At 38.9% G+C, this 18079-nt stretch overlaps 1 protein-coding gene across 1 annotated transcript in view; it reads right to left on the minus strand.

Moving 5' to 3' along the window:
• Nucleotides 1–18079, minus strand: part of rapgef1b (Rap guanine nucleotide exchange factor (GEF) 1b) — a 42994-nt gene that overhangs the window by 23296 nt on the left and 1619 nt on the right. The window contains exons 2-3 of the mRNA XM_023961164.2: nucleotides 608–753; nucleotides 59–237 (exon numbers count right to left, since the gene is read on the minus strand). Coding sequence (XP_023816932.1) covers nucleotides 59–237; nucleotides 608–753 — 325 coding nt within the window. The remainder of the gene's footprint in view (nucleotides 1–58; nucleotides 238–607; nucleotides 754–18079) is intronic.

Below are 18079 nucleotides of genomic sequence, written 5' to 3' on the forward strand. Positions count from 1 at the left end.
TTAAACTTGAACTGGACAAAAGAAATAAACGAAGCAGAAAAAAACCAGTGTGGCTCACCTGTGCTGTATCCATGCCTCTACCTGGACCAGAGGTAGGATTGCTTCTAGCACCTTGCTGGCTGAGCCTGGGAGCATCTCTAGTACCTTCTTTTCCACCATCATTTTGTCCACAATTGCCTTGAAGTAGCGCAGTGCACTGACCACCTCCTTCTCATGCTCTTCTAGCCTGCTAACTTTCTGCAAAAAGCACAAAAAGAAAAAAGAAAACGTTAGTCCTTGATTAAACTTCAACGGATCCACTAGGGTGAAAAAATACAGTGTAGGCAAACAATATTTAAAATATGGCTTATAAAAAGTCTGCTCTGATTCCACTATCACCAAAACATAAACAAAGGAATCCATTAAGGAAGAAGCTCGGCTTTCATCACATCTTTAAGCACCAGCTGCAGTGCTGCCGGGTTCCACGGTGATTTGGGAGGCTATGGGACACAGCAGAGAACCTTTTTCACAATAGAATATGGAAGCAGAAAACACAACACAAAAAGAACAGACTATTAAAAAAAAAAAACCTACAGGATTTCCCGTAACAGAAAACTTGCACACTCACCTTATTAGCAGGTTTTTCAGCACTTTTGGCTGCTGGCTCGGGCTGCGCCTGCTTTCCCTTCTTGGAAGGAGTCCTTTTGATCTTGGGAGAGTGGAACTTGTCTTTCAGTATCATGGTGATGGTGGACAAATGGGATCGTTGAGAGTCTTTGGGACAAAAAAAGAAGCAGAAAACTTTGCATCATTTGCTGATACCTGATAGGGGTTCAGATGCACATTTAAGATGACAAGCTCTGTAAAGTGCAGATCTTACCATCACTCAAACAGTCACTGGCAATATATCATTGACTATATATAAGAACTGGAGTGACCCCCTCCCCCCCATGTTCCAAATAGGAAGTACCTTCTGGTTCCAAAAAGCCAAAATTCTATAGACTTCTACAGAGAGATAAACAGCTATTACTCAGTCTATTTGTTACAATAAACATTTTTGCTCTATCATTTTTTAACATGTTTGTGCTACTTTGAACTTTTTTTCATGATATTTTTTCTATAGTTTAAGTAATTTAAGGTACAAACTGGGCAACTGAGTGCCTTAATAAAGTAGGTGGTCTCATGTCAAATGGTCGAACCGTTTTCTTGCCACATTCTCCCTAATCAAGTGGTAGGGGTGTGGACTTGTAACACTCCTGATTAGTGAGAGTGGTTGCCATAGAAGCGCAGACCGCCTCGGACCAATCACTGCTTATTGACGATATCTGGTTCAAACACGGTGATGTCCATATCACAAATAAGTGGCCACTGAATTGACTTCATGTAGTTTGAGCCGGACGTATTTTCCCACTCGGTCCACTTCTCATATAGTCAATGCATCATATTAAGCAACAATACGGAAGGTAAAAACAAAAAACAAAAGCTTCCTGGACAGTTCCTTAAAGTGGTCCATCAACATTTTTGTGCTACATACAAGGAAAGAGCAGACAAGTATGGAATTAATAAAGAGATAAAAAGCATTTTGTGGTTCTGAGATCAGCTGAGTAATGGGAGTCCGTGTGTTCATGGTTAAGAGGGGGAAAAAAAACATCCTCATCCCCATTAGCTGCACAATAATTGATCGCCGGCTCGTGGTCCTCCTTTGCCCCTTTGACTCTCTTATCTCCAAACTGAAGTGAATCAGGAGATAAAATAACTAACAGCAGCAGTGGGAGCCGGCAGGAAGTGTGGGTTGGATCGGCGACAAAATTGCTCCGGTATCAGCTGTAATCTCTCTGCAGTTTGATGACAGTGGGATCTGGCATTCCACAACCATCAGCATGAAGACGCTGAATGTTGAACAGCAATCAACAGCAGGAAAAAGCCACCAATCGGGCCTCCGACTGGGTAGAGCTTTCATCTGTGACATCGATCAACGTGCCGTCCTCCTATCCACCCCACTGTTCATATCCTCCACCCTTAATCCTTGTCAATCCTTAACCACAGCAGAAGCAACGATTGCAGCCTATGACGGCAGTAAAGCTCGTCACAAATGTTGATGAGACACTTCCATTTGAGTTCCCTTCCATAACAAATGCATGGCTCATCTCATGCTTTGCACTTTTTATTTTTAAGTCTGACCACGCTGCTGGACAAAAATAAACCCCAACACTGGCTGTTTTGGAAACATGACTAACTTACTAATGTTGGAAAACTGATTCAACATATTACAGATTTCGTCAATTTCTTCTAGATGGTATTTGCTCTCCTTTTGCAAATCCAAAGCCGTTTGTTGCACTTGGATAAAAGCCAGAGAGGAATCTTTCTTTTCTATGTAAAAGCATATTGGCATGTTTATCCACAATTTAGTGATTTTACCACACAGGCAAGGCTGCCTTTTTATTGTGTTAATCTTGAACATCGACAGAAAAATATATCAGGAACAAAAAATGTCAAATGAAAACTTCACAAGATTTGGTCCAGATGGGAATAAACAAACTCCACCAAAGACGAGAATCTTGATTTTTTTCTTTTTTTACTACTGACGCTTAAAAGTCAGGGAGAACTTTACTGCTCAACAGCTGTTTGGATCAAAACAATGGTGCTTAGCTCATGAGGTTTTGTCCTTCTATGGGGGAACCCAGATATAGCATTCATAGTTTACAGCACTGAGGCTTTTCCTGTTTTTCTCTGTGGCTAAACAGAGATCTGTCAGTCATATCTGGTACAGGACTCACTGGGATCATCTTTTGATTGTGCCTTCCCGTCTACTTGAATTGAGGCTTAAACTAGTGCTGGACTTTAAAAGCAGTTCCATGGGAATAGAGAGGCCATCGACATGATTTATAGAGTAGATCCTCAAAACATCAATGAAGCTCAGCTGTCTGCTATAAACACAAGGCTGTTTCCGTACACACTGGTTTCCCCAGCAAGACTAAATCAGAAAACTGGATCTTTGGTACAACCATCAAGCCGAAACAAAAAGAGTCTGACAACGTGAAACGAAGTTGTCTCGAGGCAGAGAGATGGTCTGTAATTATCAAGCTGTCTTGTCGGAAACTTGTGCCAGACACCCCCTTCTGTGCTCCTTAGCTTCCTGTCTGTTGCTGGCCAGAATTGTGAGCGAGCATAGCCACTTGTTACGATGTCTCAAATGCCGAATTTGATTAGTCAAAGGCTGGCCAAAAGTGAAATCTCACACCAAAAAAAAAAATAAAAAAAAAACACACACTTGATTCAGCTGTCAAGTCTAACTTACATTTCCTCTGGTGTGCCTCAAAAACTGGATACACAAATATGTGTGAAAATATGACTCACAGTCAAAACTTCCACTGTTTGTGTGCAGTTAAAATAAAACAAAAATTGAAGTCAACTCATACTTAACTCGATGTTATAATGTTTAACAAATCCATAAATCACACTAACTGAATCAAAATCTGATCTGTCAATATTTTGGGGGTGTTTGCCAACCTTAAAGACACACTCCGATTGTATTTTTTGGTGTTTTTAATATGTTCTTGTGGAATCTTTCTGATGGCTGAGGACATAAATTACAAAAAATTAAGCTTAAAGTGATTTTTATGAGTATATCTATATTCAAATTGTTCTAAATCAGGAGCAGACTAAAAAATAAGCCATTTGAGAAAGAGTATATTTGAGACATCAAAAATAAGCTGGGCGGGCCACAAGCTCCCTGCTCTGCTCCCATGCAATCACTTGCAGACGGCAATGTATGTCTTCATTTTGTCGTCCAAGCTGGTACCAGCTGGTTAACAAAACCTGGGTGAGTTTGAATTTAGCACTGTGGTGTAGTTGAGTCTCAAAAAGCTTTGCGAACAAACAGCTCGTCTGAATCCATCACGACACAATGGGCAAACAAAAACGTCAAAAAATACACAGACAGGATGTACCTGAGGCAATAAAACAGACAATAATTCAACAGATTCATACCCGATTACCACATTCATTTTCACTGCCTTGAGGCATTACATTCTGAAGAAAGGATCTTTCCAGGTAAATGGCATCCTTAACAGGAAGAAAACACAGTCTGGAATTTCCCTATTTGAAGTCCTAATTTGCCATTACTAAAACACTGGTTAAACTTTAAGACTTGCTAATCTTTAAATAAAACATGTTTTTCCCCATTTTTACTATTTTAATGGATCCAACGTCTTGCACCAACTTACAATACAAGAATACAATGAACAGATAAACAGCAATCCCCAGATGTTGGTAAATTAAAAAAAAAAAAAAGAAAACTTTGCATGTTTATGAAAGTCTGACGAAAGGGCTTGGCATGCAGGGGAAGTTCCTGTTCAGCTCAGATGTGATCTACCATTTAAAGGACAGCTGCTTGGCCGGTCCCCGTCCCTCTTCCCTTACGACAGGATGATAACAGGGTGGAAGGATTTGGAAGTTGTGCTTCAGGTTACATATACAGATGTCACCCTGTGCTAACCTTCTGCTCAGTGAAAGTCTGTGCAAGCACCAGTTCCAGATGCATTTTGCAAATTAAAAGGCAAACCAAGCAACTCAAAGGGCTTTTTATTAAAGCAGTAAGAGTTAAAAAGACAAAAATTACAATTAAATTAGGACTAGATTGGGGATATTTTGTTTCGTTGAGCATTTATGTCTTTGTCATTTCACCCAAAAAAATAAAGCATAAAGAACCAATACATTTTAAAATAGTTTTGAAAGACAAGATTTAAAAATTGTGCCTAAATTTCTCCACAGGTGAGAGCTTCAGAAAACTAAGAATAAAGATCGGAAGCCTATAAAGCAGTTGAAAAACCGAGCAGGAGGAAAAAAAAGGGAAAGACATAGAAAAGTTCAACAAGAAGCCATTAAAAGCTTAGTGAATTATTTATTCCTTTAATGTAGTGCTTTCTTCCTGTAGGCTATGTGGTTGTGTTTTCAGTAGGAGTCAGTCGTTCACATCATGCGCCTGTACATAAAAACATGTACTGTGCTGCGTTTATGTGTCTAAAAATGGCAAAGAAGCAGTCTTGGTATTTGCAGTGGTCACCAGTTCATTTTTCAAGAGATGTCTGCAGAGATCCTGTAGTGCTTTTTTATGGCTTTTTCAAAGGTCCTGTTTAGGAATGTTGTTCACCAGTGAGCCACATAGAAACTGACAGCATCAAGTCCACAAACTGAATAGATGACAGGTGTTGAGATGCTAAGTGCTCTTTCCGTTTGTCGTATATTGTATTTCCTCTAAATGATAAAATAGACTGCAACCCATGATTTCCTCATACATAAAACTTTAGTAAATTAAATGTAAAAAACAAAATATTGGGTCTTAACAATCACTAATTTGTCCATGACTTTTTTTCTTTATTATGGATTTTGGTGGCTGCTGCGACTTAAACCCCGGAGCGACTTGTGGTCCAAAAAATACGCTAACTGGCAAAGGAAAATTATTTTGCAATGGTTAAAAAACAAATTTGAATTGTGAATTTTGTTTTGTTTTTTAAGATCGCGTTAATGAAAAGGTCAAACGCGAACAATCACTGATGGCTGTAGTTAAATGTAAATGCATGATAAAGGTAATTGATGAGTATTAGCCACTTTAAAATGTCCTAAGGATTCCAGAGATGATACGCTAACAGATACTTTAATAAAGAACAGTTACAGAGATGGTGCTGAGAAGCAATTGGAAAAGTGGTTACAAACGGCCAACTGTCTCATCCTTTAAGTGCCTATACAACAATTCTGTATGTGTGCTTAAGAGCACACTTGCAAACACACATTAAGTATTTTCTAGGCTTGATCTAACCTCAACTTAGCAGGTATATAACAGCTTTCCAACATATTTTTCCGTATGTCCATTTTAGAAAGCAGAGCAGAAACACCGGCAATGGGTCAGTGGTCAGGAGTAAATATTGTGAAGATGGGGGTGCTCTGCAGCGTGGGTTGCATGGAAACCGACAGCATGGCTGACCAAGATCGACATGGCACATCCACAGAGAAAAGACAATCTAGGTTGTAGGAGAAGGGCGTGAAAAACATTGCACTGCAACAGTTTTCCCTGTTTTGTCAACTTTCCAAATCTGGCACTAATGTGACATTGCAACAAACAATAATCAGCACAGACATATAAAAACTAAATTTAGCTTAACTACACCTTAGAGCAGACTATGCAAAGTTCCTTAATTACAGACTGCACAAAAGGAAACATGGCAAATGTCATGACTATATTGAGGGCAGTGGGTCAGACTACCCACCAATTCTTTACAAAAGACAGAACTACACTGTATAGACCAAAGTTTTCTTTACATCAAGGATAATTACATAAGCCATTTCACTCTAATTTATAATTCACTGGCATATAATTAAGTAGAATAATGACAGGTCTAGGCAGGAAATTAATGTATTGTTTTTAAAAAACCATTTGGGGGACCAAATTGAGAATTACTGTAAATAAATCCAAAATTATTCAAATAACAAGTGTGTAATAACACATGACGAATAGATTTCAAATTTCATTATGTTGAGAACGTTTTTTGTAATTATAGAATCAAAAGTAAACCTTCCATTGACGATTAGGCAATAAAGAACACAAACAGATTAGCTGCAGCTTTACTGTAATAGTCTTAAGTGAGGTGTCTGCACGCAGATTTCTAGCATCAGGACTTTTGTGTTAAACATTTTCACAAGTTACAAACCTCATCACGTCCTCTGTGAAAGTAAATTAAACTGCCTTCTAAACTCTATTTGTAATCTGTGTTTGGATTCACTGTGCGGCGATTCTGCCTTGACTTGTCGTTCAGTCGTCCTGCTGCTTTGTTGTTGTAAGTCAACATTGGCTTATGGGCCATACCAAATTCTTTGAATAGATCTGCACATCTCCCAGAGGATTTCAGAAACGCAAAACAGCTAAAAAATGTATCATCAGTTTTGGTGGCTCAGCTGCCATATTAACACCCCCCACCCCACCCCGGAGGCAAGTGAGCATGAAGGACTTTACTACACTGCTACTGAAAGAAACTCTTTCACAAAGCTGGTGCTGTATTTTTGAAATGTTTTATGCATGCTGTTGGATCACATCACACTGCACTGGCTATGGGCTGTGACTGACCTCTACACTATTGTGCGTGTTCGAATAATCCCGACTCTGGCAGCGGTAGTGAAAATCCGATGAATTCAATATAGGTCGACATCTCATTACGAGCACCAGGCAAGCTAATGGAACAAAATAACGGGAGCACTTTGCACAATACTTCATTGGGGTTGTATTGAAAGCCATCCACTGAGCCCTGAGGTCTGGTTGACTCAGTTGTCCTATGTACAGCAGCCACACATAAGCATCATTGTTGAGAAGCAGGAACCGGCAAGTATACAAAGATGTTCTGAGACTATTCAACCACAACCAAATGCAGGGGAAGACAATAAAGCTCCTTGAAACCCAGTCAGTTGAAGAAGGGGTTGAAGAGCTGAAACTCGGCTACATATGTTTAAGTCATAAATGTAACCTCTGCATAAAATTATGCTTCCCTTTCATTCATTTTCAAATGGGTTAAATTAGCTACAAAATGCTTGCTCTGTTTAGCCAAGACAAAAATGAGTACCAATGATTTAAATTTGAGGGTGTCTTTACTCTAGAAGGACTGGTGTACAATATTTTGCCACACTCTCAATCCTTTAATTTTCTTTAAAATCGACAATGAGCTTTATAATCCGCTATTCTGTAAGTATGAATTATGGTAGCGCTTAATAACCTTGAATCAATTTTCTGTTGAGCACTGCACTCAGAGGTTTGACAAACTGTTTTAGTACAAAGAATGGAAAAATTGAGAGAATTGTTTTGTATTTTATGTGTTATAACTGAACAATGTTGAGAGACATTATGAGTCAAGTTTGATTTATCAGTCATGTTGCATCTGCATGGGCTGCTAATTGCAGATAAATGAGAGGCACATGAAGAACAACACAGTTCACAAGAAAAACTTCCCATCAAACCCCTCTGACCAATTGCCTCCCTCTTTGCAGCTCTAGGTTTCTTGATAAGTGTGGTCACACCACCTTACTGTTCTATTTCACCGAAATGCGCCTTAAAAAACTGGTGCAACTTATGAAAACAGACCATTCATTTACCATAAACTTGTGGTACCGCTTGTGGTCTGGCAAATACTTTATTTCAATTAAGGAAAACATGTTTTTTTCCTGGTTTTCTCTGTATTCACATTTCCACAATTGAGCTAGCTGAACAGTTCGAACGGCTGCTTGTCTGAGGGTAGAAATGCCAAAAACACGCACCGACCAGAAAGAGCAGGAAGAATCATAATTTATCAGCGAGTGTCCTCTCACTACAAATACTGGTATGGAGGAAATCCACTGACTAAAATAAAAAAAATGTGATGAGATACAGACCACTAAAAGCGTCATTGCGAGCTGTTTGGAAGGACGTATGGAGTTCCTAGTCAGAGTGGCACGATTGACTAAAACAGGAGGCAGTTCATTGCGTCTGACTTGACACTGCTGTTATACGATGCTGCTGCTTAGGTTTGAATTGGGGGCAAGACTTTGCATTAATTTTACAGTAGTACCTGTCATAACCTCCTTTATGAGTACTAAACTAGTTGTGAGTTCCATTGATGATCTAAAAATCAATTAATGACTAAAGGTGCTATTAAGTCTAAAAAGTGTTAAGACAATTGGCAAAGTGTCATTAAAGGGTGTGTCACACTTGCAGGATGCAAACGGGAAAATCACACAACCCGGGTATACACACCCTCCTGGGTACCCCTCCCGTTCCTTCCCTACTGACGCCGAAGTTGCTGGTATGATTTCCTGTCCCTTCTCCATCAGCCAGCGTCACTCCTTTTTCACAGCCCAGTGTAGCTTGGGCTTAGCACTTCCTCCTCCCGTGGTCTCCAATACAACAGTTTGGCTCTCTCAATAGGCCTCGCCAGACACGCATGCCGTCAGAAACTCAGATGAAGCAAAGAAGGTCACTGTATCAAGGAACACAGACTGGCTCAAAGAAGTCTGAACCTTCAGGTGACCTTCTGCCCACAGTGGGTCGCTGCATGTTTTAGCATTCCATTGAAAGCTTTGCTTTCTGAGCTGAATCTTTTAGTAGACGGAGCGCACACGGCCTAGCAGGTCTCAGTTCACTTTGAGTGAAATCAACACTCTAAAGATCCACAAGGAGCTATAAATATCCAGCTTGTCAGTATCTCTAACATCAAGCAACATCAGAAAAGATACAGGAGGAAAAGATGCTGCAATCTGTCCTATGAATTCAGAGTTCTCAGCAAACAGCAGCTGCTTGGCAAGAGTGCAAAAGGCAAACAGGCAGTATGAAGCACTTGAAATAGGAGACTGATCTTATACACAGACAAAAAGCCACAAGAGAACCAATCACTTCACTGCTGAGAGCAAGACTCAGATAGGGAGAGAGGCAGAAGCATAAACAGCAGTAAATGGCCTCAAGCAGTGAGAAGTGGTACCACTCGCGTCATGTTAGAGAGCTGTACAAAGTTCATTTTGTCTGTAGAGCGGGCTGCTCGTCATTCTCCTGACACTTTACACAAACGCTGCATTGGAGAGGACTGACAGACGCCACACAACCCTTAGCATCCAGAAATACAAATACACAACGGCAGACCAAATTCTCCATCATTTTACAGCTTCCTTAAAAAGAAATGGCTTGGAATGGAACAAGCGTTTGGATAAAGATTTATACCAACATATTTCAACTACATAAAAATGAAGAATCTGTCATAATAAAAGACTGTTTTTAAAGGTGATTATAAGAAATCAAAGCCTGTTCCACTGCAGTTGCACTGCCAGAAAAACAGCAAAGAACCACAAGGCTAAATTCTCCATTTCCATTTGAAAATATGAATTTGTAGATTTAAAAAAAAGATATCATTGTTATGTGGTCAAACCTATCCACATTATCAACGCTCTGCTATAAATTGTTGACAGTATCCCAGACAAGCAGCAAGAGTCCCAACTCTGTGAGTCAAAAATATCCATGCCTTGAGCATTTGCTCTCTAGGGTGCCAAAAGAAAAAAAAAAAAATACTCCACTGATGTAGCTCTTTCTTAGTCGTGCTAACCAGAAAACAGTCGGCTCCCTGTACATCACAGCGCAAACTGGTCCAGTCATTCTTGGACCAACAAACACTGATTTTACTAAGCTTAGTTTTTTTTATTATCCACATCTAATTATATTATTTGATTTTATGATCCCCAAATCCATTACTCCTCAATTCTAATACAGAATAAAGCATATTGTGTGATTGCAGAAAAGTCCATCTAAAATGGGTTAAAGCCCCATCCTGCACTGTCTCTTTGCCAAATATGACGTGTAGAGCTATCAAAGGAGGTAATTCATTTAAAATGTACCAGTCCACCCACAATGTTGAAAAATATTTCATATTTAAGGCTCATAGTGTAGACTAAGATCACTTCTGTGCAATTTCATGTTACGACAGGTGCCACATCATATTATTTTATGCCTTCATTTCTATTGAAAACCCATTTAAATTAAATTTTAATTTTTTACGTTTTTAACATCTTTTTGTGGAATTTTTCTGATGATGGTGGACATACCGGTATATTAAAAAAATGAAATAGAAAATTGCCTTTCTGAGTGTTGTTGCTGTATGTGGGTATTTATGCTGTGTTTCTCATTTGTACACTAGTGTTTGTTTTGTGTGTGTTTAAAACTTTGTTAAAAAAGCAATAAAAAAATATATTTTTAAAAATTGCCTTTATGAGTATTAGTTTAAATTGTTGTGAATCAGGAGCAGACAAAGTGACTTAGAAAGTATGCTTTAGGTTACGATATGAGGATAACTTACTATATGTTATACTGGAGATTAATATTGTGATAACGATATGATTTGACATGTAATATTTCTTAATAAAAAATGATGTCAAAAACATCTCAATAAAACTGTTCAAGTTCTATAAGAATTTCAATTAAAAGTATTTCCATTTAAGTTCAAACCCCATAAACCCACACTTTTTTTTCCCTGGGGTTTTAAAAGCTCAGTTATCCTTTTAGGATGCTTGAAGACAGAGTTCCAAAAAGAAGTAGATCAGCAAAAGACTGGCACGATCAAAAATAAAGTCTCAGTCTGCTCACAGGGCAGGAGGTTCAGTCAGTCGCTGACAAATTTGACATTATTTTTATGCAGGTTTACCATTTCCTGTTTGGTATCATATAAAGATGAACCATTAGACAACTCGTCTTTTTGTCACATAAACATCGGAACATCCACTGCATTCATCCACTATGCAAGAGGCGACCGTGGCGCAGAGGTAGAGCGGGTTGCCCTCTGATCAGAAGATTGCAGGTTCCCAGCGGCCTGGCTAGGGTTTTGGATGACAGCTCCACCACCATCAGTGTTTGAAAGCGTGTGTCGGTCTGTATGCGCTGCTTTTTTTTCCAGGAGTGAGTTTAAGAAAATCAGCAAGCCTGGTGTAATTTCTCTCCAAGAAAACATGCTCCAAGATAAGCACACTATAATTATAAAAAAGACAGAGTACCAACAGCCGTATCCACGAGCCACAATTACAATCATTTGAGGAACACTTCTGCGTTATGGCTGCAATAAATTTAAATTACAGTAAACTATTTTTGTGTGAGATCAACTGATGTTTAACAGCCCATTTATGAAACACTAGTCCCAGGCTAAGATTTAATTGTGCGTCATTGTTGGTTTATGAAATGTAGTAATGTTTGTATTTTCCATCTTGTAACAAAAATCATTTTTACATTTACATTACATAAAAATTACATTTTTGAAGACTTTTTTAATGTTTGCACTTTTGACTGATTAATAAAAGTAGAAAACATTAAATCAAAGTATTAAAAAAAGGAAAATAAAAGCTAAATGTTGAAAATTCTCTTGTGTTGCGTAAGCTCAACTATAAAGGTTGTTTTGTGTTTTTTAAACATAAAAGATAATTTTATTTTCTAATAAAATTATTGAACATTTGCAGAAACCCTTTTTAAAAAAGGTAAATAAGAAATGAAACTTTTGTCTCGTACCTTTCCTATATTCACACATTTGCTCATCCTGATGTTATAGAAAGTCAGACAAAAATCTGTAAATCCCAAAAAAGTTATGAATTTGAAAAGATTCCACAAATATAGAAAACAAATGTGTATATAGTGATCCCGGGAGGGTTACATTCAACCCACACAGGTGAAATCAGCTAAATAGGATTGTAAGTGAGCCTGATTATTACACTATTACACAAACATTGTCATACTTTTCTCTCTTGTTTAAACTCTCAAAGTTCAAACCTTCACAGAAAAATAAGTCCAGTATTCTAGACTGAAAACATAGAATGCACCGGCTTTCACTCCATGTGGGCGCCGCCCATTTCATGACGTCACCAACCTCTGCAGCGCGTCTGCGTTTCGTTCATGAAAACAAACGACATCCAAACTTTTGCAAAGATGGGTGGATATTGTGCGTAACAAAATAAAATAAAATAAAAATCAAAGCATTTTTGCAGATCACCGCTAGCTCTGCGGAGAAAGTGGGTGTGTGTGTTAGCCTGGGGGCGGTGCTTGCAGTGCAGACTCTTCCTGGAAGGGGCTGTTCCTCACTCATCTATGTCACAATGTGAGAGAGGAATTCTCAGAAATACTTAAACGGATCAAAAATACTGCTTTGGGGTTAATTTTTGTGAGGAATTAACATTATAACACACCTAAAAGCTCAAAAATTAATTTTGCACGGTATAGGCCCTTTGAAAATCTTCTCAGCGTGTGACAACAAACTAAGCAAATCATGGCTAGTAAATTATCTCCATGATATGCATTGCATGCCTGTTGGGTTCATTTCAACAATGCATGGTGATGCTCATGTTAAGAAACATTCATCTTTCCTGAAAGTTGACTGACAGCAATTCTTAAACACTTTTCTCATTTTTGATGAAGTTATTCCTCTAAATTGTAGTTATGGGTTTTCTTCAGTAGGGAAAAAGTGCAGGTGATTCGCCGCATTCTGCCATGACCACAGCTAACTACGGTTGCACTGGCATTACCAGGCAGGGGAGGGACTCTCCCTTCACAGATTCTTTCTGAGGAGTGTTTTGTCCTGCATTTGCAGACTAAACCAAAAAAAAACAAGAAAAAAAAAACAATGCTGACTTTGCAGCGAAGAAATGCAAAGATTTTTTCAAGCAAGCACCCATATGGACTCTGTTTCGAAAAAAAACATATTAAAACTCTTGCCGTTGTCTAATTACACAATGATGAACTCAACTACCTCAATAAGGAAGCTTTTACGTGCTCTAGCTCACCAGGGGTGAATCACTTCACAACATAACAGAGGAAGTCCATAGCCATAACAAACATTGATAAATCCTGCTATATTAACATCTATATGTGGGTCGACAAACATGTGCAGATACTGTGGGGAAGCTGGCCAGGGAGTGCATGTATTAGATGCATTCTTTGCCATTGTGCAACAAGATTAAAGCATCAGCATCCAGACGCACAGACAGAGCCTCACCTGATGATTGCTATGGTTTCTACCATTTTCAAAGGCGACAAGTCAAAAACTGGACTTTTGATAGAAAGCTCTGGGGCCTGCAGTGAAGCCACTTTGAGCCGGGTCCACCCATTACTTTAGAGGAGCAAATGAGAACTTTGCATAAAGCCACACAACACAAAAGCCCCAGCAAGAATGTCCCCTGCATTTCATTCTGCCAGTAAGTCCATTTTATACAAAAACTCCCAAACAGCAGCCCAAACAAAGTCCTGAATATGCTTAAAAAACAATAAAAGCTATAATTTTTCCTTCTTAAAAAAAGAAATAAACACACTCCCATGTTCAGACAGAAACACGATCTTTTCTACAATACACACACGTACTGTAAAGTTGTCCTTACCTGTGTCCTCATCATGCAGAGAGGAGTCTGTGTCCTCCAAGGAGACCTGACTCCTCCAACTTATATTGCCCATCAAAGAGACCCAAGTTCACAGCTATCCAGGCAACACTGAAGCTGTCACTTTCTGAATGCTGTGATTCCTTGATCAAGCCCTGAGTTGTACAGCCATCACTCAGGGGAAATGCTGAGAATTAGTCACGCATCACGTTCTTGTGATCATTTTTTCCTTGACACAACACCTGAGGAGAAATACGCACAAATAGCTCCAAAAATGAGGAACTGAAGAGCATCCTTATAACACAACAGTGTCTAAAAATGAATGGCTTTTAAAATGGTAAAAAAATTATAACAAAAAAAGAAGAAAAAGGTGGTGTCATCAGTGGAGAAACTCCAAACCAAAGTTCCCAGGGTTTAGGCACATAAGGAAATGGGAAGGCCACCCATAGAAATAAATAACCTGCTGTCTAGAATATAGGCCAGCAGACAAGAGTAAATGCAAAGGAAGCATAATTCAAAAATACTTAAGCGAAAAGTCACAGATGGAAGTTAAAAAGTGAATCCACCGTGCGTATAGAACTTTTATTCAATCACATATGGCATCTCCAAACAGCAGTCTTATCTGTGGTTGTTTTACTCCTCTGTGAAGATTTGGAAGAAGATGCCAAAAATGGAACATCCTTGAAAATATCCATGCAACAAAAATCCACTGGTTGGTTTCACAGACACAGCCTTCCGCTTCCTATTGATTGTTTCTCCGCAGTTTTTACCAAACGTGTACTCCATCCTCTTATCTACCTGAATACCCTAAGTGCAAAACCTTGCTTTCCCCTCTCCTGTTTTCTTCTTTTCCCCCTCCTTCTTTTCTTTTGCCTTCCCATCCACCAAAAAAAAAAAAAAAAAATTGTTTTTTGCAACACAGCAAAACTTATATGGGAACAGCAGGCCTCTTTTTTTCTGTGGTAAAGGGAGGGATAAATGCCTGCTCCCATCAAACCTCAAAGTTGCAGCATGTCAAACTGGGACCCATGGCTTGCCCTATGCAACAGTGGGATTACTAATCAGCAATGTGGGTAGACCAAATTATCCGTGGAAATCTTTTGTAATCAGAACTACTTTAGCTCTTGCTCAGAGTTCTGGTGACTAAGGCATGCACGGCTTGCTATTTCTGTCCATCACACAAAAAGATATTAAAGTCTGAGGGACTGGATTCACCACGTCACAAAACTCGCTTTAATACCGTATACTTCAGTCTTGCGTCTGCAAATTCTTTGGAGGAAAACTCTTTTTTATTGCAGTTAAAGTTTTTTTTTGGAGGCTAAACAAAACAAACACAAGTTTAATAGCATGCTGGAGGGTGTGGACTCTAAAATAAGCAAGTGATGGATCAGTTCTTCTGCGGCTGGTTGCCACTATGGACTGTCCAGTCGAAAAGAGACCGCAGGCTAATTATAAAACACCATGCAGCAGCCAAAATGTAGAACCAGTAACAACATACCAGAGCCTTTTGTGTCTCCAGGACAAATTTAAAACACAACGTTTGCAGTAGCTTAAGCATCAAGAAATGACTGAACTTTTAGAAATGTACAAAAAGAGTCAGCCAACACATCGACTTAAAGAAAAGTGTGTTTCAAAGCTCTCCAATTCAAAAGCCAGTTTTTTATTCTCAGTTCCTCCATTGTGCCAGAATAAACTAACAGATAAACTATTTACGTATTATAAAATTAATGCAGAAAGCTGTACATAATAGATCCAAGTGTGTACACTCACGCTATTTCAAACTCAAGTTCTCAAGGGCTGATGCTGTGCTTTTTTCCAACTGTGCCCACTGATTCCTATTGGTAGAAGACACTTGATCTACGTAATCAGCAGAAAGTAGGACAGGGACAGTGGCTCTAAAGGACTGGATTTTCGAGAGTACTGTATTGGTGAATAGCAGCACACTTGTGTAGCCACACTAGGTCCAAACAAGGAGGTATTTTTGTCCCAAGAGTTTGTTTTGTTTAGGAAAGGTGTAGGCTAACTTAAAACTCTATGGTGGACCAAACAGGCAAACCCTCGTTAGCTTGAAAATTTGGAGTCTCACTTTATGTTCAAATGAACCCTGGTGCGGTTCACTTCCAACAGATCTAAACAAATCGTTTAGCAGGAAAAACGGAGCATAAGTGAGGAAAAGATAGGTGTGCGATGCAAGTAAAGAGCACCACTATGCGATTCAAAGGAACAACTATTCTAAAAAATTAAAAAAAGGAGGACAAGCCCAAGAAGTTTGGCTAGATTGAACAAGCTGCAAGACAAGAATGATGTAACTTTTGTCTTGCAGAAATTCAAGACAAAAACAAAAGAGTAAGAACATGTAGCTTTTTGGGATCTACTGGTTCTTATGAACTAGCTTTAAAAGACTGTAGAGAGAAAAATCTAATATTTAATCCGCTTTGTTTTTGTAAAACAAGACAAAGAAGCATTACTATAATCCCACTGGTTAATTTTGTGTGTGTGCATGGAGTGAGGAATGTTGCTGGTGGTGGGTAACATCCTTATTTCAGTCTGTACAATAAACAAACTAGCATAATATTAATGCGATAAGATGAAACCCTGTAGGCCCCATTGCCAAAAATAATCCCTGCCAATGGCTCTAACAGTGGAGCTAAAAAAAACAACAACACAAGGCTCCTGTGCGCAGCAGAACAATTCCTAATCCCTGGAAACTGTTTAAAAAGTTAAAGTTTTGTGCACACTAGCATAAATAACACAGAATCGAAACAGAAGTGTATTATTTAGTATCTGCCAGTTTTTTGGGGCTAGTGCAGTTTTTAAATCAATGGAGCTCAGGGTAAAGTTGAAAAAGTAATACTCTCATCCAATTTTTCTTTAAAAATTATGGCAGATTTAACTTGTTTATGTTTTACCAATTTACAATCTAAACAACTGTATTAGCTTTATAGGTGATCTATAAAATGAAAGTGACTAAATTAACAGAAAAAGACCCCAAAAGCTAACATGTGTGGGCACGATAGTGGACATGAATTTGTCATGTCTTCAAAAGTAAGGATCCTGCACGGTCATGAGGACAAAACAATACAACATGCCACGTTTGGGGATAAAGCATCCACTGTAAATGAGAACTGGACTGAGTGATCTCTCCACCCTGATGTTCAAAAAAAGAAAGTACCTGCTGGTTCCAAGAAGCCAAAATCCCATAGACTTCTTGAGAAATGAACAGCTATTGCTGTCATTCTATTTGTCACAATTTCCATTCTTGCTCTAACTTTTTTTTTTTAACACGTTCTCACTAATATTGTTTTTAAAGTATTTTCTCTGTAGTTTAAGTTATAAACTGGCCAATCAGATGTTTTAATAAAAGTATCCGTGTCACAGATTCTCCTGAGCCCGCTTTCAAGACATGTGGACTTCCAACAAACTCCCTCCTTATTGGCTAGGGAGGTTGCCATAGAAATGATGACTCTGACGGACTCGGTCCAATCACTGCTTATTGACAATTTCTGGTTCCGACATGCCGATGTTCGTATGGGAAAAAAAAAAAAACAAAGCCACTAAATTGATTCAGTTCAAATGATTTTCTATGGGTGATGCCCACTCAATCACTCTACTTTTCCTTCACAGTCAATGGAATTAAAAAATAAATGTAAGAAATCAGCTAATTTTCTTTTACTCTGCCCAGTTCCTCCTCCCAGGTGTAAAATAGAAAGATGCAAGTTTTCCTGTCAGCTGCTCTGAGTGTTGAGCCAGGAGCACCAGATGTTGAATCTGCTTTTGGATTCCAGTTCAGCGATGAAGTCATACAGACAATTGGATTCAAACTCAAACAGATAAATCAGGGCTTGGTGTCCTGGCAGAAGAGAAGGGGGAGTTAAGGCAACTCTCAGCATACACTGAAGGTGTTTACATCCCTAGAGGGGAAAGGAAAAGTTAGGGGACTTTAAGACAGCGTAACCATGGCGATTTAAAAGCATGTTGCTGCAGCCAGTTCATCTGGTCATAACTCTCCAAATAGCCCCCCCAGTGTACGCATCGATAAAGCCGCTCAAACTTTGTGCTATGGTAACCACTTCAACAAAACAATTGCTTAAAATCTTTTTTTATATTTTCACTAAGAACAGGAATCTGCACTGACATGAACTCTGTCCCTGTTGTGTATTTGTCACACATTCCTCTGTCCAACACATTCTGTGAA

Source organism: Oryzias latipes, chromosome 12 (genome assembly GCF_053564925.1).
Source record: "Oryzias latipes strain Hd-rR chromosome 12, Olatipes_Hd-rR_3.1".
Lineage (NCBI taxonomy): Eukaryota > Metazoa > Chordata > Actinopteri > Beloniformes > Adrianichthyidae > Oryzias > Oryzias latipes.